We start from the raw sequence: 27,423 nt of genomic DNA on the forward strand, positions 1-27,423 counted from the left end.
GCTATAGACAAACGTAATTTCTCAGAGAAAATTATTTAAAAGAAATTAGAAATCATGGAGTAAGTTAAGACATTTTTATATATATATTTTGTGGTCAGGCATAGACGTAAGATATCAGATTAAATTAATTGCTGAGTTACTTGATTGGAACGTGTTCTATTAAAATGAAAACATCAAGTTAAGTCAAAGAGTAACCGTTTCAAGTCAGTTTAACATGATGCAATAGTGTTGAACATTAAAACCTGATACAATGGTGTTAAATCAAAATGAATGGTTTAAACAAAGTGAACAACATCAAAAAATCATTTTTTTGAGTGTAGCAGAATCCTCCTCTGTTCACTGTGCCAGGAATAAGAAACTATATATGGGTGCTGTATTTGCAGGATATCATGATACATAATGTTGTAAAGACTGACAGACAGACAGACAGACAGACAGACAGACAGACAGACAGACAGACAGACAGACAGACAGATAGATAGATAGATAGATAGATAGATAGATAGATAGATAGATAGATAGATAGATAGATAGATAGATAGATAGATAGATAGATAGACAGACAGACAGACAGACAGACAGACAGACATATAGATAGACAGATAGACAGACATATAGATAGATAGATAGATAGATAGATAGATAGATAGATAGATAGATAGATAGATAGATAGACAGACAGACAGACATATAGACAGATAGATAGACAGACAGACAGACAGACAGACAGACAGACAGACAGACAGACAGACAGATAGACAGACAGACAGACAGACAGACAGACAGACAGACAGACAGACAGACAGACAGACAGACAGACAGACAGACAGATAGATAGATAGATAGATAGACAGACAGACAGACAGACAGACAGACAGACAGACAGACAGACAGACAGATAGATAGATAGATAGATAGACAGACAGACAGACAGACAGACAGACAGACATATAGATAGACAGATAGACAGACATATAGATAGATAGATAGATAGATAGATAGATAGATAGATAGATAGATAAGATAGATAGATAGATAGATAGATAGACAGACAGACAGATAGACAGATAGATAGACAGACAGACAGACAGACAGACAGATAGACAGATAGATAGATAGATAGATAGATAGATAGATAGATAGATAGATAGATAGATAGATAGATAGATAGATAGATAGATAGATAGATAGATAGATAGATAGATAGGGTCCCATGGCTATCTGAGAAGATGTCTTCTGGACAGATCTAACACACTGGAAGGTGTTACAAATCAAAGAGGATTCTGTCCGTACAATTCCATACAGACTCGTCACGTTTTTCAAGTTGCATTAGTTAAGCTTTACATATTCTCATTTTTCACACCACTCAAAGGTGCTCTGTTCCCACAAGAGTGACATCCATTATGGAATAAATCCTTTTGTCTTAAGAATGCTGCACGATGTTCACTGTCTTGGCTGATCACAAAAGCACAGTTCCGTCATTTCTTCAAAGCTGTTGCGCCTCCACATATTTTAGGACTTGTGTCTAACACACAAGAATGAAAATCCCCATGAGACCTGAATTCAACACCAGAATCCAAGATGGATGATCCAACTGCATCATTAAACTTTGTGCATGCATAGATAGATGATAGATAGATGATAGATCTAAAGGAGGGAGAGCGTTTTCACATTTGGGTTTGGAATAGCCTCATAATGTCTGGGGCTCTCCTAGTTTAAATCTAGATTAAAGACGCATCTCATAACCTTATACTCCAGTTATATCAGATCAAATGCACATGATTATCCTTGCTTAATTTAATGAACAGCAGCTACAGTACGCAATTATTTTCCATTTGCTTTTCTGTTTTATCTCGGGATGCCCATCCTGAGGTAAGAGAGTAGGCCTAGGTCAGCTCCAGTTTGGATCCAGCCTCTTATGAAGATTTCAGATGACCCAACACCTGCGAAGACTTCAGATGACGCAAACTCTGAATCAACATGCACCAATGCTACAATTTTTCTATTTCCTAAACATTTGTTAACATGTTGCCTTAAGCTAATTGTTTCTGCCTTAAATTAATACATTGTTAGCTTACTGTGTGATTTGTATAAGTACATTTCTGAAATAAATAACTTGGACATATAGTCACCTCTGATAACAGATCACTCTAAATTGTAATGTAGACACATGCATTTTCTGTAAAGATGCTTTGAAATAATAGATTGTGAAAAGCGCTATACAAATAAATGTGAATTGAATAGAAGATAGATAGATAGATAGATAGATAGATAGATAGATAGATAGATAGATAGATAGATAGATAGATAGATAGATAGATAGATAGATAGATAGATAGATAGATAGAGACAGACAGACAGAAAATTATCCATACATTTTAAGAACAATGCAACATTTTAGAATCTACTATTCTCAGAATATCTTCAGGCTCAGCACTTCTTGTTAATGATATTTCAGCATGTGAAGACTGCACCTCTAGGGCTGATTTCTGTTGATGCACCACAACTCCAACACTTCATAGTGCATTAATGGGAAATTATCATTTGCTTTATGAGTTTACTGAGGGCTAGGTTTGAGCAAGGCTGTAAAAACATGTTATGTTATCATACGTTCTAAAATAATCAACAAGCCTGTTAGTATCATTTATTTTTTTAACCCAGAGGCCTGAGGTTCAGAATTGTGTGATTTTTATTTATGGCAACATGCTTGTTCAAGCTTAAAATATATAAAATTCATCCCTAAATACATTAATATTGATCTAAATAATGCAGAATTACATAGAATTACATACATACCATTGAAAAGTTTAGTCAAACAGTAGGCTAATATTGTGAAATATTATCACAATCTAAAATATATATTTTTAATACATTTAATTAATTACCAATCACCATCGCTCACCTGCAGGTGATAGGTGCGTGGGAATTTGGGAAATGAGTCAGGTCAGTCAACTGATATGCCTGATGAAGGTCATGAGACTGAAACGTTGCTAATAAAAGTTTGATACTCGTTTGCAAGTATTGATACAGGATTTCCTTGTTTTTTTTTAAATACATTAAATTAAATTAACTTAATTATTGTTTTATTTAAAATAAATATTTTTTTTCTCTTCTCGTGATGGCAAAGCTGATATTTTTGCAGGAATTACTCCAGTCTTCAGTGCCACATGATCCTTCAGAAATCATTCTACTTTGGTGCTAAAACATTTCTTACTTTTGCCAATGTTGAAAGTTGTTCTGCTTAATATTTTTGTGGAAACAGTGAAACCATTTTCAGGAGTCTTTGATTAATTAAAATTCAAAACAACAGCATTTATTTGAAATTTTAAATCTCGTGAAAGCCACACAATAACTTTGTGTGAGGAACAGAATGCAATTTATATTACTTTTTAAAAAGTAGATTTTGATTTGACTGAAATCAACCTTTTAAAGTGCATGTCAGGCCATCAGACTCTAATAATTATAGCTACAGTGTAATCTCTATGGATAAAAGCATATTGACAGTGTGCTATTTACTTAATTTCTTTCACTGTTTCACAGGAGAGAAACAAAAACTGGTAAACAAAAAAAAAAAACCCTACAACAAAAACATGTTTGTTTGTTTGTTTTAGGATTGAAGCACATATGAGATGATACTGAAAATAGTCCTAATGTAGCCTATTTCACAAGTCTGTCTAAACAGAATAGCAGAAGCCAAGAAAAGTTTCAGCACTTCTTTAAACTATAAATATTTCATTGCGTCAGAGATAAAATGTTGCCTGTTCGTACGAATTTTACGAGGTGGCTAATTCGTACGAATTCATACCTCACTCTTACGAATTTGTACGGTTTTTACTAAATCGTACATATTTTACGAGTTGCACAATTCGTACGAACGACCCCTGACCCCGCCCCTAAACCTAACCACATGGGGTTTAGACAAATCGTACGAAGTCACGTTTTACTCACTCGTACGAATTGGTCCTGAGATAGCGTTTATCTTTGGTGCCAAAAAGGAATTAGCCCTATTTAAGGAGTCCAAGAGTATACATTACATGCACTACGTCACAAGTAAAACAATAATTTAATACTAGATACAGGATCAGCCTAAAAACAAGCTAATACCGCTGAGCTGTATCAATGGAAAACATAACATTGACTGGAGTGGACTTTGCCCAAGCTCGACTATAGATCTCAATCTCATGGATGTAACTCAGACAGCCATAATAATTACATGACATCATGACATATTGAAAGATTTTCGCAATGTGAGCATGTACCGCGGCTTTGTCTCAATTATTTTTGCCAAAGTCCTAGGGGTGTTTCTCAAAACCAAGAATGCAAAGAACGGACTTGTGTTCTAGGGGAGAACGCTCTTGCTAGTTGTTCTTGGAAGAATGAACTCACAAGGTGACGAGCACACAGAACGCTGCTGACAGTTTAAGACGATGTGTTCTTGCTGGTATTGCGCAATAATTCCCCCGCACAGACACCGTCTGCAGTACCCAAACATAACGAGAATTATTGACGATAACAGCCAGGCTGCAATGGTCTCTTGGCTGTGGGGAAAAACGAGTCTGTGAGCAAACTGGCCGGTTGGCTCGATAGCTAACGTTACACCCGCAGGCGCTTATGGAGATTCTCACTTCCGAAAACGTTTGAGCACATTTTCGATTAGCCATACATTTTCGTAAAATGCCAATATTTGAAATCTACACAGTTGATTTCTCGCATCAAATGTTCTCAGAAGTTAATTTAGTGATGAAATAGTGTACGTAATTGTAGAAAAACGAAATACTGTATTGACCTGCCTCTCCTTCCTCGAATGCCGAATTGAATGCTGGGATATTTCTCCCGTCAAGTTCACACAAGTTACCAGCCGATGCATCCTCGGTAAAATGGGCGTGTCAAGAACACATCCGGGATTTTTAACTGTTCTTGCCAAAATGCAAACTTGTGTATTGGGACAGTACTTGGGCCACAAAAGATGACGTTTCACAAGAACACAAGGACACAAGTACAGACAAGAACACAGATTGAGAAAGGCCCCTAAAGTCTTCTTCTTCTTCTTCTTCTTCTTTTCTATCATGGCGGATTGCAAGCAACTTAAGATGCATACCGCCACCTACTGTTCATGAGTGTGTAGCAACATTGTTTTACATCTATTAAATTCTATTTTTTAATTTTGTATTCTGAAGATAAATAAATAATGCTTTCCTTAATCTATAAATATCTTTTATATTTCCTTTATTTCCCAATAATCCTTTAAGACTCCATTCTTGGCCTGTCCTTTCAACTACTCTTCTCAATTTCTCCCTTTCAGGTTCATATGTTTTACAGTTCATCAATACATGTTCTATATTTTCTATCTCTCTACATCCTTCACATTTATCATTATTTTTCCTCCCTATTAAATATAAATTGTCATTTAAATAAGTATGACCTACTCTTAATCTGATCATTATTATTTCTTCCCTTCGGTTTCTCTCATTAATATTTCTCTTTACTACTGACTTTTGTACTTTATATAATCTTCTTCCTTTTTATCTTCATTCCACCTTTTTGGCCAATTTTCAATTTCTTTCCTCTTAATAAATGATTTTCCTTCCCCTTTCCCTAAAGGAATTGTAATTGCTATTGCCTCCTCTAAAGCCCTTTTTGCTAATTTGTCTGCCTTTTCATTTCCTTTTACCCCTTCATGTGCTGGTACCCAACAAAACCAAATATCAATGCCACCCCTGTATAATCTAAATAAACTGTGCTGAATTTCTAATACTAAATCTTTCCTATTATTTCCTTCTCCCTGAATACTTTCTAAAGCTGCTTTGGAATCCGTGCATATCACCACCCTATCTGGTCTAACCTCCTCAACCCATTGTAAACTCAATATAACTGCCACCATCTCTGCTGTGAAAACTGATAGTTGATCTGACATTCTTTTAGAAATGTGTATTTTGAACTCAGGAATATATATTCCCATTCCCACACACCCTTTTAAATTCTTAGACCCATCTGAATATATTTTAAGGTATAATAAGAGTTTCTTAAATATATATCTGTATCCCTATTTCGTTTAAATTCCATTCATTTTTCATTTTAAGAAGTCTCGTGTCTACATTTATCTCAGGAAATAACCATGGAGGAACAACACTAATTGGATTACATTGTGCTATTTCCTTATCCTCTAATCCAAACTCTTTAATCAATTTGCTTATAACCCATCCAAATCCATATATGGAACTTTGAATATTCCCAACAAGTTTTTAGAATTGTTGAAGTTACATTTTCATCCATACTACTTTTAATTTTCATCCAATATACTAAACCTAATTTCATTCTTCTCATTTCCAGTGGAGTTTCTCCAGTCTCTACTAAAAGAGCATTGATAGGTGTTGTTTTCACTGCTCCTGTACATATACGTAAAGCTCTACTCTGTAATCTATCTATCCTTTGTAGTGTTGTTTTAGCTGCTGCTCCATAAATAAAACTGCCATAATCTATTATTGATCTCATAAGAGCCCTGTATATGTTTAATAATGACTGTCTATCTGCACCCCAGTTATTTCCAGCCACAGCCTTTAAGAGATTTATAACTTTCTTACATTTAGTTTCCAAGTTATCTATATGTGTTTTCCATGTATAAGAGCTATCTAACCATAGTCCTAGGTATTTAAATTCTGTAACCCTTTCCAACGTCTGTCCATATAATGTCATTGTTCCTATATCAATATTTCTCTTATTTGTGAATACCATAAAACAAGACTTGTTTGCTGATAATTTAAAACCCCATTCATAAGACCATTTTTCTACTTTATTAATTGATTTCTTAATATTTCCTACTACATGTTTTATATTCTTTCCTCTCATCCATATGGCCCCATCATCTGCAAATAATGCAGATTTAATATATTTAAGTCCTAAAGTCTTTGATATAACGGACTTTTGTGACGCCCGCTTCCGCCACGAGCTCAGACTGTCTGGTGGCGGAAGCACACGTCATAGAGCGCGTTCCACGTTACGTAAAGTGCGTTACACTTTCCTCGAAATGTGGAGGCGGGTGTAAGAACGTAACAAGTAAGTACGTAATTGTCTTTGAGAATGGCGTTTCCGCAGTGGGGTCTGAGATTTGTGCTGTGCGCAGCGTGAGTGTTTTAGTACCGAGCGGAGAGGAGATGCACACGGCACTCGAGTGAGGTAAACTATATAAAACCCGCTTTGTTTTCATACACTCCCACAACATGGACCCGAGCAGCTTCAGATGGGTCAATGAGAGCAGGGTATTACGATAAAGCCGTGAAAATGTTTTGACTTGTTATTGATTTGATAGCTGTCGGCGCTAGCAGTGTTAGCAGCTGCTATTTAGATTTATTTCCGCCGATTGCGCTTTTTAAACTCGCTGCTCCACTAACTGCATTTCCCTGCTTTAGATACACGTGTTTATTGCGAATCCTGTTAATAAGATAGACATTTGTTCACGGCATTGATTAAGATTTGCGCCGTGAAGAGGAAGTGTGGGGTTTAATGGTATGTTTGGGCTTTAGGATCAGTCATGTGAAGAAATGAAGGGTGTTGTAGTCCTAAAGATTGTCTCGTGCTGGTTTATTTATAAAACCAAATGTTCCTGTTTTGCTGGTTTTCCTTAGACTGCAGAATTAATCTTTTTTTCTTTTCTTTTTTGAGGTGTCTGTGCACATATGCTTAATTTATCCTTTAATTACAGTTGACAATGTCAAATTAAAATGGCCAATTAAACTTGGGTTGTGTTTTGAATGTGGTGTTATAATGCAGATTGTTTAATTCCAGTTTCTTTGCACATTTTCTGGGCCCAGACAGTGCAACATGTTTGTTTCCAAATGAATTTTGAGTAACATTTGGCAGATCCCATCCCAGTCTAACCTGACCAGCTGAAAAGTGTCCAAATCCCTTCGAAAACCAGTCTGGCGAGGCTGGAAGACCAGCTGAAAAGACCAGCTTTTATTTTTCTTCTGATAAGTTGACTTTATTTATATTTTAGCCTACATAAATCAAGTCAAGCACTGTTTGGTTTGCAATATGGTTTTAGAACGGTGTTACTCCAATAGACATAAACAGTCATTTTAATATAGTTTAATGTAGGACAAGCATAAACAAGATACTACTCTTTACGTTTTAATGCTGGAAATGTGACATAATGACTGGACAAATGGTGGCACTGCTGCAGTGAAATGGTGATGCTGTTTTCCTGTTCTGCTAGTGCACACCTGCAGAAACCTTCCTCTGTTTAACCGTGCCTAACCACAACAACTGCTGTTTGTGGATCTACAGTGCCTCTACTTCTATGTTAACCCAGTTCAAAATGTGGAAAGGGAAATCTAAAATCTTTAATCCCAAATTACTCCATAAAATGTGTTAATTTCTTAAGGCCACTTTGTATTTACCTCCTTTGACATTTACAAATCCTGTTTATTTTTATTTTTTTATACCTAGCTGAGTGGTCATGCAATTTGTTTTTTAGCATTTTATTTGATTTTTTTTTAACATAAAAGCAGTGTAGTTTTTATCAGTGGAGACTCTGAGGATACAATAAATACAATGTAGCCTATTGTTTGAGGTGAAGTAGTAAATGCTGGGGGGGGGGGGGGAGGTTGGCAAAAATGTGACGATTCGATAGTATTGCGATATTTGGGTCACAATTCAATATTATTGCGATTCGATTCTGCGATATGTTGCGATTCATGTCCCCCATATTATTCAAAGGCATTACAAAAATAAGACTGCTCAACTCACTTCAAATGTCACATTTAATTCTGTGAACATTATCTTCTACACCTTAACTGAAGTGCAAAAACTTAGGAGGATAGTGCAAAAACGTTGTCCTTGAACATTCAGGATACAGGACCTTATTACAGGACAGGATGTAATTCTCTGAATTGGAGACCTCACATGAATGGTGAGCTCCCAGCACATAACTTAAAATTATTTAAATACAATAGAGTAACATAAAGCAGACATAATAGAGTAACTTAACCTGAGAATAATCATATAAATAATGTCAAGATTGTTAATAAATAATGTCTTTACTATTCGTTTTTTGATGAAAACCGAAATTTACCCACACTTTCGATTTTGAAAGAAGACGGAGCGTCGTGTACAACCGGTTGTGATGGTGAAACCATTTTCATTTGAATTTGCTGTTGAATGCACGACAACAAAGCACCGCAACAAGCGCCACCTTGTGGATGTAATACACAAATATAGAGTAAACTCAGAGAATCCAATGGAGACAACCCGAAAGTAAAACGGATAATTTTATAATTAAATATTGCAATACTTTGCGCTGGCTACTGTTTCGATATAATTGCGTGCGCAAAATATCGCAATACTGAACAGAATCGTTTTTTCCCCCCACCACTAGTAAATGGACCTACCAGACTCCTTAATAGGTATAGATGATTGCGATTTAGTAGTATTGCAACTTCAGTTCTGCCTGAGAGTCTTTGCAGCCATGCTAATTACAGCATCGTTCGGTATGGCCATTCAAAAATATCTGTTAAATATGTCGGTAAAAATGGATGGAAAGACAGATTTTGGTGAAATGTAATAACGGATGTAATGGATTACTTATTGTTAACACGCGTCTTCATAAGAAGTAGTATTTCAAATACATCCTCCACTTCATTGACAACAGTAGATGTGTGATATTTGCTTTGGCTTAAGTAAATTGTTGGTCCAGTGTGAGAAGTACGTGTTGTCTGACTTGACTGCTCATTTTGTTGACTGCTTCTGCCGACATTTGTATACTTTCAAGGTGAGGAGTTTGTCATTTCAGATGAGCTTAAGGGCTTGGGACTGTGTGCGTTCTTCAGGCGCCAATTAATGTTGTTGTGTCGCGACTGCGTTTACTTGCAGCTGTAGAGTCGTTAGTGGAATTTAGGTTGGCTCAAATCAACATGGCAGCAGAAATACGTAGGCCTAGTTATTAACAAATATAGCAGATTGTGTCCTTTCACTGTGTTGAGGTGAATGGGAATGCCAATGGATAGCTTTTTCAATGAATGTTTCTAACCACTGATACAGTTTGGTACAACCCAAGTGTGCCATTAGATAATAGTAATACATGCTGCTAACACAATATATAAGTTGAGAAATTTTCAACTGGTTGATTCTTTCTGAAAGTTGAACATTTTGCATGTATTTATTTGACTATGAACAGTCTCAAACAAAGTCGTTTTACAGACCAGCATTAAACAAGAATTAGTCAAACAGGTTGGCATTTTATTACGCGACTTGCCCAGTCTTAATCAAATAAGACTTCACATTTGGTAATAACAGCCCATAAGATTGTTCACATGATCAGCTATAGGTGCCTGTACAGAGCTGTTAAGAATTTAAGGGATTAAATGAACATGAACTCAGTGGAGGGGGTCTTAAGATTTAAGGGGTCTTGGCATGTGCCTGAAAATCTACATTTTATAATATCACATTAAACACTTTAAGTTAGCTAGGTTTAGTGGAGTATTTTATATATTTGTGCCTAAAAAGCCTATGGTCTATTCCAGGTGACTGGTTTTAGTAATTATTCCCATGTTCAAGACCAAATAATTAGGTCAGGTATTTAGGGTTTATATAACTAGTCTTGAACATTCAGTTACCATGTGTATTCAGTGTAAAATCTCTATATTTAGGCTATGTAGGCTAGTACTAAAATGCACATGCAAAGTTTTAAGTCTCGACTTTTACTTCCTTCCTAAATTTTGGAGCAAAGTGTGGCAACGTCATATAATGTCACATTAGTCATCATGTTAATTCTGATATAAAGGAACTTTCAGAGATTTCCATGATTCAGAGTTTGCTCATATCTTAAGTCTTGAACATCTGCATTAGCATGCATATTGTGCCAAGATGTTACCATTTAACTAGGTGCTTAAAAGGAGGACACATTTAAGATGCTTAATTCTCCATGTGATGTCATGTCCCTTTCTTAAGGAATAAGCTGTTCTTAAGCATAGCTTTACAAGTTTGGTGTGAGGATTTGCATTGGGCCTACAGAAAGGTATTTGAATGTTTTATGGGTTCTCATTGCAGTCAAATAGAGATGGAAAAAGTATTCGCGGCTGAATCAGCATTGGCAGATAGCCTATATTTAAAGGTGCAAGCAATGTGTAATAATTTCGAGTATCTATTAACAGAAATGCAATATGACATCCATAACTATGTTTTCAGTAGTGCTGCCGCGATTAGTCGACGTAATCGACCATGCAAATTAGTCGACGGCAATTTTTTAGTCGACGTGTCGTTTTACTATTGACCGCTATTTATTTTTGGTCTCCCATCACAAACGGCTCACTGTAATTCACCTCCACACACCAGTCTGTGCGCCGTGCGCGCCCTGCTGGTTTATCTGCTATCATTTTCCTTCACGTTCCCGCCCGCCTTCACTGCTTTGATATGAAAAATTGCGGAGGCAGGTGACGGAGCTTTCATAGTGGGCTCGTTTGCTGCGGTCCGAGCGCGAGCGCGATTGTTCCCGGCGCCCCCCGCAGCGTTGGTCTGGTTTCACACTCAATTCTATCGAACCCTGTTGAGTTTGCGTGCATCTTATGCCATCGCAAACGTGCACGGCGCATGATAGAAAACAGAACGCGGGTCAATATATTGTGTTTTTCAAACGGACTCTTTTGAGGAGACAGTGGATTTCCAAATGTGTTGCCCTGATTGCACGCGCAATGCGCGAATACACTGCAGACTCAACTCTCGCGTATCCAAGGTAAATCATCAACACCATCATCCCTTACATGTGTTTTATTTAACTAAATCCATCATAATCAGCTAAAACGCATGGGCAGGTTACTTAACTTCCTGAACAAGCGCTCCCGAGTCCGTGTTGCTTTCACATTCACGCGAACCGCGGCACGGGCCCGCCATGCACGCAAGTGTAAACGCGAGCTACATAACTGCGTGCCTGCCTGCTTTCAGCGCGACTCATAGTGGGCTAGTCCAGACTCTTTCAATTCAATTCCAATTTATTTGTATAGCGCTTTTCACAGAAAATGCATTGCATCTACTTTACTATTCAGAGTGATGTTATCAGTTATGCTTTTCAGAAATGTACATAAATTAATCATTATTAGCTTACTGTACATTTTTTAAGGCAGAACAAAGAGCTAATTTAAGTAATACATACATGTTTGTTATTAGAGGATTAGATTAGGACTCTGACTAATATGGTATAGCCTAATGGAAATGCAGATACTTAATGCTTAGATTGTTAATACATAATGTTTTTGAACAGGTGACATTTTATGTTTTGGCCCTTCAGTTGAGTTCAAAATAAAATGGACACAACGAAATAAACACTTGATTTTTTTTTTTAATTAGTCGTTTAGATTAGTCGACTAATCGAAAAATTAGTCGAAAGATTAGTCGTTAGAAAATTAGTCGTTAGTGGCAGCACTAGTTTTCAGTGGTGTATAAATAACTTACTTAATAAACCGTAATGTTTTTATTACCTTAGAATGAGACATTTATATCGACATAACCGCGGGCACCCCCTTCTATGAAGGTCGACATATTGTGTCGCCATGTTTCTACCGTAGCCGACAGCGAACAAACAGCGCTACAGAGCGCGTTTCGTCACTACCTTGAAAGAGAAGCAGCAGAAAGCTAGAAGCCATAGACACCGTGAGTAGTGACTTTTCCCTTGTCAGTGGTGTAAAATATGTAGTTGGATTGTTTCTTCTCCCTCGCTGTGTTATGGCTTTGCTATGTGGGGATAAATGTGCTGGTTACGTTCGTGAGACAGCTGATTAGTACTCTTGTCATTGACCGTAAAACAGTATGTTACAGGAATCACCAACCCGTCGATCGCGGTCGACAAGTCGATCTTGGAAGCATTTTAAGTCGATCGCGAAGAGTTTTCAAAATCAGAGAAAAAAGCCTATTGTGTGTAGTAAATGGTGTCTAGGGGATGCGGAGGCGCGCGCGCTGTTACAATCATGTCATTTTTGCCGCACGCACATTTGGGCTCATGCGGACGCGTCGAGTTTAAACAAGGCTTTACGCTTTAACCAGCTCAGCCACAGTAACAGCTCATATTTAGCCAGCTAAACTTTTACTACCCTATTAGAAAAAAATATATAGTTGCATAGTTTCATGTGGTTCTCCCTCGCTGTATTATGGGTTTGCTATGTGGGGAGAAATGTGCTGGTTACGTTTGTGAGACAATCAGCTGATTACTATTATTATATTAAGACCCTTGATCCTCACCTGACTATGGCTTTGTAAACTTTATCCATGATGTGGTTTATAATGGACTGTGGTACAGAAACTTGGCTTACTCTGGCTATTCTCTGCTGTCTCAGACGACGATATGTTTGTCCCGTTTTAGCCACCGTAGCTTCTTCGAAAGGGAGGGGTGAGCAGTGGGCTGAGCCCTTAGTGCAACTCGCAACCGAACCGCTAGATGCCGCTAAAAATCACACACTGCACCTTTAAGCTGATAAATTGTAGCCATATGATCATGGGACTTTCTATTTCTAGATGGATCATTTGTAAAAACATTTTGTGGAACGTAGGGCTGAAATGATTAAGCTAGTGGACATTATAGACAACGTCGACATTAAAAAATTGTTGACAAATATTTTTGTTTTAGAATAGTCTTTTGGTCTCATATGACCTATTTTAAGGGCCTGCAATAACGAGGTTTGAGCAGTGGGGCGCTGTAGTGCAATACTGTAATGCAGCCCTCCCGGATGCAATTCAATAGAAGAAGACACGGTGGGCAAACAAAGCCGAACCAGTTTGTGCCAGCCGAACCAGTGTGGGAAAGTTAAACTGAAAAAAAAAGCAATTGAATCGAATTAAATCTATATTGGAATTGAATTACAAGGTTATGAATAGAAAATTTGTCTCAGTGCCCAGCCTCAAAGGTGCAGTATATAATATTGACAGCTAGTGGTTGAAATGGGTACTGCAGTCCAAATATAAAATGTAAAATATTTGAGAGGGTTGTTTCTCTTTTCTAAAGCTGAAGTGATTTCCTTGTTTGTTTATTCGTTAGAATAGGCTAGGTCAACATCAATATTTTTTACTAATTGCAAAAGCTGAATAATCAATCAAAGTTGGGCTGCACGATTAATCGAAATTATACTGCTGCGATTATTTTATGCACAGCTTGTCAGTGCAGCACTGGTCTGTGATCAGTAGTAAATGATGCTCCCTCTGAAAGCCAGAGGGCGCTCTCACGCAGAGACTCCAAATATGCTCTGCAGAAGTGCGATAACGCAGATCATTCCAGGAAATCCCTATGGGCATCATACTATCGCAGTAGCTGAAAAAATACACGACTACGACAATATATGGTTTATCTGAGTTCTTCAAGCCACCCTGGGTATTTTTATGATAATAAAGTATATTATACTTCAATGCTAATCGACATAGCCTTTATCACTGTATAGAATCTATGAAATATGTTGTGTGCCTTATTCTGTATCAGAAGCCACATCTCAGGAGGATGCTCAACTTTCGTTATGAAGTGAGTTTGGAGTAAAAACATGTTATTAATAGTGCTGTCAAACGAAATAATTGTAAACGATTAATAGTGCTGTAGAAAACGAAATTGAATAAGAATATATATATATATAAGTGCTGTCAAACAATTAAAATATTTAATCGCGATTAATCGCATTAATGTCATAGTTAACTCGCGATTAATCGCACATTTTTATCTATTCTAAATGTCTCTTGATTTCTTTTTGTCCCATTATTTTTTCTCATTTTAATGCTCTTATCAACATGGAAAAGTGGATCGGCTTGCTTTGTGCAAATGTTTTTTATTGAAAACAACATTGGCATATACTGTGTTCAATTTCACACTAACATTCTCACTTGGAGCAAATAATCTCTCACACAATGTAACACTGTCCATCAATAAAAGCGTGAAAGAAATACTGACGAGGTACTGATATTGACGAGGGGGCGGAGAATTCGCATCAGCTGTGTGTGTGCTTGGCCATCAAGTGGTATTTCAGATTGGACGTGCTGCGATGATGATCTCAGTTCACAACGACAAAACACACAGATCACTTTGGTCTTGTCAATGGAACCATTTGGCAACTTTTTAAAAGTAAACTTTCAATTCAGAATCTTATTGGCATCCATTTCGGCGTCTCGCGCTCGTCATCCACTCAAAACTTAACGTTAACCTACTATTTGGCCGGCTCGCAAGTCTAAACAAGTGTGTGCGGCGTGCCTGTTGTTTTGTTTCCGGTCTAGCTAGATCCGCTTGCGCTTTGGTCGACGAAGCAACAAAACGTCCTCGCGCGGCGCAAGCCATTGAAATGAATGGGTTTCATAGCGCAGCGCCGCCATGCCGCGTCCTGTTGCAAAAGCATGTGAAAAAAACTACAAAGTTTGCAAGGCCAAAAAGACCGTTAATCGCGCGATAAAAAAATTAACGCCGTTAAAATGGGGTTTGCGTTAACACCGTTAATAGCGCGTTTATCTGACTGCCCTAGTTATTAAATGTTGTCTTTTGTCAAACTCGCAGTGCTTTCAGATGGAGCAGCATTTACTACTGATCACAGAGCCGTACGTCACTGACAAGCTGTGCATAAAAAGTAATCGCAGCCTTTGCAATTTCAAAATCGTAATAAGCCAAATCGGTTTAAGCGTTATTGATTTCGATGGATCGTGCAGCCCCAGATCAAAGGCTACTGATTAATCTGTGAAATAATTGACGTTTAATCATTCTAATAATCATTAAATTAATCAATGATCAAAATAATTGTTTGTTGCAGTTCTAGTGGGATGCACCTATTTTAAAACCGAAAGTGTCAGTGTACATTATGTTTTGTGTCATTTGAAGCACATAGAGATCTAGACTTTTTATTTTGTAAAAAGTTGTTTTATTATTATTATTTTATTGATTTTATTGTGTCTCCCAAAATATAGAATAATTTGGGTGAATTTGTTTTGGTTATTATCGTATCAGTCAAAGTTTCTGTATTGGTGGCGCATTCCTACAATAAAGGATCCTACCTATGTTTCTCAGTGGTTTCTCTCTAATACGTCTTCCCCTGTTGACTCCTCAATCAACCTGACAAGCGTTAAAAATCCCTCTGATTAGTATCTAGCCTTCTCTTTGATAATCACCTCTCTTGTCTGGATAATAGCCCTCTGGTGTCTTGGACATCACAGACTGAAGTCTCACAGGGAAAAACTACATGCATCAAAGTATTCTCTTCTGCATTGTCTGTGAAAACGCTGGACCATTACTTATGGGGCAGGATTCTTCCTTCTGATATTTAAGCTCTAGTCTACAGCTGACCTTTGAAACCAATTTACAGAAGTTGTTGTGCTGAATCACACAAAGTTTGACTCTGTAAACCGAAAGCAATGAGAACAAATTGCATGTATTTAGTCCCTCTGTTGAAATATGGAGTTTAGATAGACTTGCTATCCACGAGAAACGGTTTGATGGGCAAACCGTTTGTTGGTATATTTGGTTAACAATATTTGGCTAACAGTAATGTAACTAGAAAGATCTCATAAGTGATGAGTTTTCCTTGGATATATGGATGTCAAGATGCTCGTACTGTACAAATTAGTGGTTGACCTGATAGTGTTTTTTTTTTTTTTTATGGCTGATGCCGATATCTTAGAGAGCAGTATAAAGATATAAAGCTGTTTGTGCGCACCAAATCATATTTTTTTCAAATAAAGACAAGGTAACACTAATTTTACATACAGCACACAGTTAAAATGACATATTGGGCAACTGAATATAGCGCAGCATAATGTAAAATCAAGGGTTTAAAGTTTGACGATCGTGCGTCTCCCAGTGAAGCTGAACTCTCCTGTCTGCCTTCAATTAACACAGACCGACCGTTACACACAGGGTAACACGTTCATGCAGGCTACAAATGTGCACTTCAGAAGATTTCACTGCTGGATTCGAGGTTTGTGAAATTAAATCTTTATTAGATATATACAAAGATTTGTTTAATGATATAAATGTGTATACTGAATGCCGACAGTAAATGAGAAAGTATAATAGTGTTTGCCTTTCTTTTACTAATAATATAAAAGCAAATGCTATAATACTTTAAGTATAGAGTTTCCTTTCTTTGTTTAACCGTTCTATTTAGTGATGAATTAGACAAAACTGTTGAACAGAGACCATAACTTATTGGCCGATGCGATATTTAAAAAATGCCAAATATCAGCCGATATATACCGGCCTTGCCGATACATCGGTCGACCTCTAGTACAAATTGCCTTAAACTGCTTTTTTTTCCCACATTTGATGTCTACTTCAGGGATGATTAGCGCAAATCTCTCCCTCCACCCACTCCTACACACCCACCTACCAACCCTTACAAACACACACGTCCAGAACACCCTCCCCTCTGCACTAAATCAGCACACTTGAAGAGTTCAAAACATCAGATCTCGTTCCATATTGCTGTAGAGCATTCCCTGCCCGAGTTTGACGACGTATGACTTGTTCATCCACCCCGTTGAGACAGAAAGAGGTAAGCTGTCAGATGCACCTGTAGGCAGATCTGCAGATCCTAAACTAATCTGTATGTCACGTTTTTACTCTGGATAGACTGTCGAAAGCAGATCCTAGTAGTGTGAAGATCAGCAGTTCAGCAAGGTGACAGCAACACTAACTCATTTTGGACTTGGTGGTTTCGAAAGTTGCCACCGGTTTAGCTTGCGATATGTTGGATTGGTTGTATCTGACTTGGTTATGTTGTCAGAGTTAGCCTAAACCACTCTATAAATATTTCTAGGTTAATCCAGGTCACTCAGCTGATGGTGTAATGTATTTTATTTGCCCTCTTCATGTGATCGGAGCAGTTCTGCTTGCTTTTATGAGATGTAAACCAGTTTATGATCAAAACAAGTAAGTTTATGGACTGGTTACAGTTTAAGTACTTACGGTTTGGGTGGAAAACCTTTCTGTTTGTCCACAGTTTCACTAGGTAATCTTAGGCCATGTCCACACTAACACGTTTTCGTTTGAAAACGTATATTTTTCTCTCCGGTTTGGCCTTCCGTCCACACTGAGACGGCGTTTTAAGTCAATGAAAACGTAGCTTTTGGAAAACGCTCTCCAAAGTGGATAAATTTGAAAACGCCGTTTTCGCGTTGTAGTGTGGACTGTGAAGCCGGAGGTATTTGAAAATGATGACGTAAGTTTAGTCATGTGATCCATGTTGTACCAATAGATATTCATGTTTACCGGTATTGTGCCTGTTATGTGCTATTCACTTTCACACTGTTGCTAAAATGTTACTTTGTACACTCTTCATATCACAGTCCTGCACAGATGACAGAAAATGTACTCGCATTTGCTGTCCTGCGGCAAAACATGAGAGCGGTTGCGTTTTAGACCAAACATATGGTGACTGAGTGTGACCTGGACCAGACTGATCTCATGAAATGGCGTATGTATGACACGCCAATTCGTATTTCCATTTTTGACGTGCTATCAACACGCATAATCGCCTTTCAGCGTGTTTATCAACGCCGTTGACTTAACGTTATATTACTGTATATATAAATATATGACCTACCCCAACCCCGTCCCTAAACCTACCCGTCACTGGGGTTAATACCATTTATGAGTCTTCCCCTACCATCCTAGGAAAAAAAATATCGCTCCCCAGATGTAGATCTATATTTTGCTTCGTTTCGCTCGGACATTTAACGGCGTGTACATACACGCGGAATCACTCGGACATTTAACGGCGTAGACATACACGCAAAAGATGACGGTTCGTTTCGGCGTGGACATACACGCGGATAGCTCAAAATGCGTATAGATAACACGCTACTTGACTTGAAAGTCATGATGTCATGTTGCCTGGACGCATCAGTTTTGCTAAATAAAATTATCCTGTTAGAAGAATTGCGCGGTAACTTTATTATTTATTTTTCCATCTGTATCATCTCGGTGAGGTTTCACGCATGCGCAGTAAGGTGAATTTAGAAGTTTCTCATCTACACTGAAACGTCGGAAAACGCCTGAAAACACTAGTGTGGACGGAGAGCGTTTTTAAACGAAAGTGCCGTTTTCAAATGTATCCGGATTAATGTGGACGTAGCCTTACATTTAGTCTCAACAAACTGTAACCATGTTGCTACCATGCATCAGGATGCAGTTCCTCCACATGAACCGAATGACATGCTGTTCTGGACCTTCTGGAGAGTTTGTTTATTTTAAAGGTGTGTGTGTATTTGGGGTCAAGAGGTAATGCTTTTCGAAGCTTTAATTCTTGACTCCACCTAGACACACAAACAGGCCCGTTTAACCAGCTGGACCATCTTATTGAACCGTCGTCTATATTCTTCTATAAAGACCTTTTAGATGTCTTTGTTAGGTAGTCTACATTCACTGGACTCAAACTGTTCCTTGTGCACTGCAGCTATGTATTGCTGTCCTTTCCCAGAATTCCTTGTGCTGGCAAAACATGTGTAGTTCCCATCTGTTGTGTGGCATCTGCTCATCTCTCAAGCCTCGAGGCTTCTCCTGACATGCACATTTTTTTTGTGTGTGTTGCAGTTGAAATATGACCGATTGAATGCGTAGATCACCAAGGACAGATCATATATCTGGAGTTATTGGTTGGAGAGATGTGATCCCACATTGCTTGGCTAAGCTGCAGCTTATAGAATTGTTCTGTGGCCTGCTAAAATTCACACTGATCACAAAATGGGCTGGCACAGGCATGAATTGGAGAGGATTATTGGCCGCCTTGACCGGATCGCCACAAAGTTGATCGACTGTGTTGTAAAAGCTGCTTTATTTGATCCAGACAAGTCCCACTGTAACCCTGCTCAACTTCTTACAGTAAGCTAGATTGTAAACAGAAATTCACCAGCGGTGGACTCATGCGTGACTTGCGAGAGATGCTCGGTCTAGGCAGAAGCCTTGTGAGAGTCATATGATGCATCTTAAGGGCTCTCTCTCTCTCTCTCTCTCTCTCTCTCTCTCTCTCTCTCTCTCTCTCTCTCATAACAGGACTTGGGCTAGCCCAACAGCTTATTACAGGAATGGATTCTACAAAGGGGGATGTTTGGTGCAACTTACCATCGTAGATGTAGTGTAATTTATTTATTTTAAGTTTTGTTAAAGATGTTCTAAATTAATGTTCATAATTCTAAATTCATCATGTAGGTACCCATGTCATTTGGAGTTCACCCAATGTTTTCTTTTGAGCTTTTGCCATGTCATGGTTTGGTTTGGGGTCATGTTGAAGCATAGCACTGTTCAGAGCGGCTCGATCACAGTTAATGCTGCTCCATCTCTGCAAGCGCTGTGAGATTGACATGCATTTATTTGAAAAAGGAACACGTGATAAACATTGTTCCAAACTTGTAATGAGAGGCATTTACAAGCCTGTTCTCCAAAAGAGAACATTTAATGATGTTTTTACTCCACTCACTTTTTACTTCACTCACAAATGTAACTTAACTTTGATTTCATTTTATTACTTAAAAGCTTGAATACCACAGCAAAAACTACTAGCCTAACTAATAAAGTTCAAACATTATGAGGCAAGTGAACAGTCAGTAAAAAAATAAGATCAAATAGTAAGGTTTCCTGACAAAGATTTATCAAAATAATTTAATATTTTATAATAAACCTTAGACCTTTCTCATGATGTTTGTTTTGGCTGCACTGTTAGGAAAGACAGCATTTTTCCTAGTTTTATAGCCAAAAGTGGATCTGTAATAACATAATGGGAGATTAGAGAGACTAGTTAAAAATAAATACAAGTAAATATAATGTGGTAGAATCATCTATATTGTGGCTGTTCACTGGTAGGCTTTTGGCTAAGATCATTACGGACATAGTAGTAACATGAATCTCACTTATGAGAAAGTCAACAATCATCTATATCTCTATCTGTTCATCAGACGGCTTCAGTACTCTGGTTGTGCTTGTGTGCGTCTGCTTGAGGCTTAAAATTCCTGTGACTGTTCTGATCCTAGCCTACGTATGTGTGTGAGGACACTATATAAACACACCTCAGTAAATGGCACACTGCTCGTCTCTTCATATCTTAGTTGAAACAGGAGCCCATGGAAACATAAGTGTTTGGTTTATCCTTTCCTGTTATCATTCAAACTGAAAACAGTATGTAGAAAGCATGGCTCTGGCTCTGTCCAGAAAGTGGCCCTGCAGATAAGAACAGGTGTAGGGGTGTAACAATATATTGTCACAATATATCGCAATACAAAAATGCAACAATATGTATTGTGGATAGTGTCAATATATATTGTGTATAGTTCACCCAAAATGAAAATGACTGTGTGTGAAAAGTCAAGTTTACAGAGTTTCAGTGTCAGTACTACACTAAACTAATATATGTTGAATTTAATGTATAATAATGCAATGGGGAAATATATTTGTGGGTCCTGATAATGCCAAATGTCTTATATTACCAGTAAAAGGTGGCCTACATTATTTTAAATGTATCTTCAGTGAAAGAGTGCAAGCATATTCATCTAAAATAATTCTGTATTTTCAGCTTTCGAATCATGAATATTTTTATTCTGGTGTCACCATTGTCTTGTGCATTGGGTAAACGGCACCAAGTCCAAGCCTATTCATTTTCGGCACCCAATGTAATACCAAATTTAGCATTTTAATCAACAGTTAGTTTTTTGTCAACCTTTTACCATATGTCTTTGAGTATCGCAATAATACCGTAAGTTCAGTATCGTGATATGCATCGAATCGTGACATGAGGGTATCGTTACACCCCTACTAGAGTGTCATCTGTTGTGATTAGGGCTGTCACTTTACGTTCAAAAATCGATTGCACAATCGATCGGACCAACCAACACAAGTGTCGAAAGCGAAAATAGGGAATCGATTTTAACAGCCTTTTTTTTTTTTAAACAAAAATGTGTTTTAGGTGGACAGATCAATACAGTACACAGAACATGTAGGATGTTGGAAAATAACAATGTCTTTTCTGTTAACCAAATGCTTTTTAATATTCGCTATTACTTCAATCCAAGTGAACGAGCCATTATTTGTTGCGTAGTGACGTGTGTGTTCAAGTAAGCCAGAAATGCGCAGATTCTGCACAATACGCTGTATTTAATATATCATGAGGACTCACGAGTTGCGTATTTGCGCTAAATCCGCATAGATTTGGCTTACACGAACTTCCCCTGCAAAGTGAGTAAACAGAAACACGCCAGATTGGCTCGTGATTTCACAGCGTTACCCGACAAAATTCATAAAGTGTTAATTTCAATCCCTGAATGTTGCACTCCTGTTTGTCATTGTGCACGAAACTTCACGCCAATAAATCATCAGAAATATTGCTGACTTGTGCGCGTCTCAAGCGCCCTCTTTACGCTCGTCCTAATGCCTGTTAGGTGTCCGTGGATTTGCCTATATTTGGTGTTGAAAATGGAAACGTCTTTAGACATGGAAAATCGATTTTACAATCGATTCAATGAACACTTATGTCTCAAATCGAACAGGACTTTTTCACAAAAGTGACAGCCCTAGTAACTTGTGATACTGCATGCATTTGTTCAGAATTGCTTTCAATTTTCTGCCAGGATTGCTTGTACAACACCGAATGGTTCTGAAATTTCCTTTATATATCGTCTTGATATATTCATCTTGATTCAGATTTACTAGTACATTTTAAAGGCATCACATTTTTCACGCTTTAACTTTTAAAATCTGGAAATTTGATAGTTTCATAACACTCCCTAATGATGTATGAGGATGCTATAATTGGCATATTTCACATGAAAATTCAAATGATCATTTACAAACAGTGGAGGGGTGTTTAAGATGTTCAGTTGAAGAGCCCCTCTGAATTTCACATGCCTTTTCACTTCACTTGAATTTATTCAGCTGGAAAACACTTGTGATCAAGTCCACTAGTATTTGTCTTATGATATCTCTGCAGCACATGACTGTGCTGATTTGAAGGATTTTTCCCCAAAAAAAATGATCAGCCATTTTTGGGATATCATATAACCAACAAAGAGTGTATTGAGCCAGCACAATGAGGCAGGGTTATCTTCATACAGGCTGTGCTCCTGGCCTATCCTATCTCCTGAAGGGTTCAGAGGTCACTCCACTCTCATGGTTATAAACACTGTGTTGTTGAGGGGAAGGATCATAACTATACTATGTTTTGACCATCTTCACGCTTTAATACGAGTTCATACGCTTTAATAGGCTGGAGCGCAGGCTGTCGTAAGTACTGCTCACGGGATATTTTGGCTTAAACAACCATTTAATAAATGTGGTTATTTTCTATTCTATGCAGATACTTTTTAGTCTGTAGGTTTTCTTCCCTTGAGTTTTATTCGATTTTTTTTTTTCAGTAAGTTAAGCGCAAGCTAAAAAGCTTAACACATCTGTTACAGTAAATTGTTTTTGCAGATATGAAAAAGCAAACTGTTTTTTCAGTGTAACTTTTAATGTACTGTAGCCAACTATTACGGTGATCTTTATGTACTTTCAACCTTGCATTTACTATTTTTGGCAGACTTAACTTCCCTATCGGAAGGAATCATAAGTTTGATAAATGATTATTTGACGGTTAAACACCCTGTTGCATATAAATTTCTTTTAATGTTAGGTATACAGATTTTTTTTCCGTAAAACAATTCACAGTAGGTGTCATATTTCCTTAACATAAATAACCCATGAAAAAAGTTAGATATGAAATAAATTAGTTAGCTGCAAAAGCTGAAGCATGTTGCTGTTTTTGCATATTGTTTTTAACATACAAGATAACTTTTTCAGATTTCTAGAAAATGGAATATTGGCGTAATCTGGTTATAGCAATCAGGTTAATGTGTTTACGCGATGCTTTCATAATCATACTATAACCAAATTATTAATATTAGAGTATTCCTATGCATGTATAGTGCACTCTCTGCTCAGATACATTTGGAGAGATTTGTTTGTGAGATTTGCTAGTGAGCTAAAACTATTAGAGAATAAATGGCAATGCATTTGGAATAAAGTTTTTGGAAATACTTGCACCCATATTCATTTCACAAACAAGTTTCTTATTTGTGGCTCTTATATGCAGATTTAAGAAAAGACTCTTTCTCGTGCTGAGATCTCTTGACTGTTTTGTGTAATAGCAGATTGATCACACTTTTCCCATCCAAGGCTCACAGTAGTTGCTGTAGGGGGACCATTAAAGCTCTTCAGTGCTTTTCCAGCTGGGAATCTATCAGCCCCTGGGGAAAAGGATAGATCTAGATGTCCCCCCTCCATCCTTTTCCATATAATAAGGCTCTCAAGATGAAAAGCTATTTTGAATTTTTTTTGTTTTTTTGTTTTTGTCAAAATTTCTGTTCTATTGCACTTTCACTTTAAAGGGTTAGTTCACCCAAAAATGTAAACCCTTGTGTCATTCCAAACCCGTAAGAACACAAATGTAGATCTTTTTATTGCAAATTTGAGAGCTTTCTGTCCCTCCGTTGAACGCTACGCAACTACCACTTTTACACCAACAAAAAGTTCATAAAGAGATCGAAAAACTAATCCATATGATTTGAGCGGTTTAGTCCAAAATGTTCTGAAAAGACTCGATCGCTTTATAGGATGAACAGATTTAATTTAGTCTTTTATTTATTTATGTTCCGACAATGAACGAAAGTTATGAGATATCACGATAATGAACATGCACAATATTGTTATCGTGGGCACTTCAAAATACTGTGAATAATGATTTATTACGAATTATTCGGATTTTTTGAATGCGTTTTAAGAATACTTTCCCCATCAACTGGTTAAAATGCTCAACACCGCTGTATGCTGAGTCAAAGAGTCACATTTTTGGGTTAACTATCCCTTTAACACTTAATGCACAGATCTATTTTGATTTTTTTTTTACATCGCAATCTCAGATTCAATCCCACATTTTAATATGGTTGGCATTCACGAAACTGCAGTGTGAACTTGTCGGCATGAAAAATAAAACTTTCCCTAAAGTTATGAATGGTTTCAGCGTTTGAAAGCAGCTATAAGCAGATACCAGATTGACCTGATACTCAGTACTACCAGAAAGACTTACTGCTATGTTTTTAAAATTTAAGTATCCACTTGATACCGAAGTACCAGTACTTTTGACAATCCCCTAAATCATACAAGGCATTAATGGAGGTTATGTGCAACAAACTTTCATATTCTGTAAAGCAGGTTGCATCGCTTCCGGTTCAGGTCATTTTTACATGCTACGTTAAATATGGAGCTGTTTAACTCAAGATGCCTAAAAAGAAGCTACCAAAGATGAGCATAATCGATGTCCATAACGTGCATTTAAAAAAAAAAGTAAAAAATTCTTATTGTTGCCATTTTGTTTGATTTGAATATCCAAATGTTTGTGAGAAGAACTAATTATGATAGCTGATTACCTTAAAAGTCCATAGACATCACCACCATCAGTTCATACTGCTGTTAACACTTTCTGTACAATAGGGCTGTTGGAACGAATTCCAAAATTCGAATATAATTCGAATATAAAAAAAAACAATACTATTCGAATTCTGAAGTTACTATTCGAATATTTTTATATATTTTTTTTTTATATGCAATCTTGTCTTTCTCACCACCTTGGCTTACACGCATGTGAAAATGAAATGCTTTTGTTTCGTCTGATAAACAATAAAGTTTTTGAATCGTAACACAATTGTGCACGTTATACACGTTGATCATCATAACAATACTGTCAAAAATGGTAAATGTTTAACGACGTAAAAAAGCGCCCGTGAAGCGCAAATATCTTGGCGAATACTCAACGGATTCGGTTAGCACCAAACTCGCTGGAACCGTCTAGTCGAACTGAAAAGAACGATATAAGTTTCAGAATGTTTGGTGGTGTTTTCGCGGAGATATTAGCCGAAAACCATCGGAAGCGCTTCAACCATATTCAGCGTGAATAAAATGTTTATTGTAATGTTAGATGTCCCTCTAGTGGACAGAACGTGTAACAACAACCACATGCTGTAGTGGCATTGGCGATCCATAAGCCTGAGTAATGTCGTAAATATTAATAATAGGATGAATTTGAGCATTTAATATTCGAATATTATTCGAATATTAAATAAAACAAGGAATGGAATTCGAATAGTATTATAGAGGAAGATTGACAGCCCTACTGTACAAGTGTATGCAATAACGTGTGTGTTATTGTGACGTTCGGCATACAGCCTATTGCGTTTTGTAGAACAACTTACTTGGGTGTATTTCTGGTGTACTGAGTTGTTTGATTTTTATTTCTTCACAGAGGTTTCTAAGCGAGGAGATAATGAGAGTTCACACACATACCAGATTCTGCTTTCTCTGCGTGCTGACCCTGCTGTACCATCAGTGCAGTCACTGCCATGAAGGAGGGTCCCACCATCACCACGGGCACAACCACGGTGACCATGACCATGTCCACAGCGACCTGCAGATTTCAGAATTATCCTGCGATAGCTTATCGGACCGGTTAGTACACGGCAGCAATGGCGAACCTGCAGAGAACGAGCAACGTTACTACATTCACCAGTTGTTCTGTCGGTACGGCCAGAAGGATCGTCTGGATTTTAAAGGCTTCCAGAGTTTGCTGTTGAGTTTAGGGCTGGGCGAGGTGCGGGTGGTTGGGCTGGAGCACGAGGATCTTGGGCACGATCATGTGGCACACTTGGATATTCTCGAGGTTCAGGAAGGACGGCACTCGCATTCGGCCGGTCATCCGCACCCTCACCAGAAGCCCCACATCTCCCACAAGAACCACCACGAGAATGAAGAACACGGCCCTGACGAGGAGCTACCGTGCAGCAAAACAACCGAGAGCACCACTCACAGTGGATCTGAGAAACATAACCATGAGAAAGACAGTGATCATGAACACATCCACAGACTTGTCACGGACAGTCCTCAAACTCAAGATCATGACGATGACCACACACATTCACACACGCACAGTCAACAACAACTGGAACATGATCATGACCAAAAGAGCAGTGAACATACACAAGAAAACAATGATCTCAGTGACCAAAGCCACAATCATCATGACCACAAGCACCCCCACCCTCATCTCCATGGTCCAGACAGTGTGGAGCACACCTCAGCAACGCCTCAGCTCACACCCCGAATCCAGCCTTCTGCACCCACTGAGCTCCCCACCACACAACCCAGAAGAAACAGGAGACCACCTAAAGTCAGAGCCCATCAAGGCCCTAACAAGACCAGCATCACTGTTACTCAGGCCGTGGAGCTGGAGACCATCAGAGATGACCAGGATCACAGCCCAATTCAGCCGCAGAGGGGCAGGAGAGAGGTGCCAGGAGAAGATCTGTCTGTCAAATCACATGCACACGGTGCTTTTCACCAACATGAGGAGGTACATCTCAGCGTCTGTCTTACCGTATGCTTGTTTATAAATGGTAGTCCTTCAGATGTGC

At 38.0% G+C, this 27,423-nt stretch overlaps 1 protein-coding gene across 5 annotated transcripts in view; it reads left to right on the forward strand.

The window, feature by feature from the left end:
- Positions 1-7,039: 7,039 nt before the first annotated feature.
- Positions 7,040-27,423, forward strand: part of slc39a10 (solute carrier family 39 member 10) — a 29,364-nt gene continuing 8,980 nt past the window's right edge. The window contains exons 1-2 of one of the 5 annotated variants that reach the window (XM_056252013.1): positions 7,040-7,173; positions 26,259-27,362. In XM_056252013.1, coding sequence (XP_056107988.1) covers positions 26,280-27,362 — 1,083 coding nt within the window. In that variant the 5' untranslated portion in view covers positions 7,040-7,173; positions 26,259-26,279. Of the gene's footprint in view, positions 7,174-7,211; positions 7,257-16,834; positions 16,917-17,371; positions 17,493-23,078; positions 23,207-26,258; positions 27,363-27,423 lie in introns of those variants that run through there. The other 4 variants (XM_056252009.1, XM_056252012.1, XM_056252010.1 and 1 more) reach the window with 4 other exon arrangements.

This window comes from Rhinichthys klamathensis, unplaced genomic scaffold (assembly GCF_029890125.1).
Source record: "Rhinichthys klamathensis goyatoka isolate OS25496 unplaced genomic scaffold, OSU_Roscu_1.1 h1tg000090l_1, whole genome shotgun sequence".
Taxonomy (NCBI): domain Eukaryota; kingdom Metazoa; phylum Chordata; class Actinopteri; order Cypriniformes; family Leuciscidae; genus Rhinichthys; species Rhinichthys klamathensis.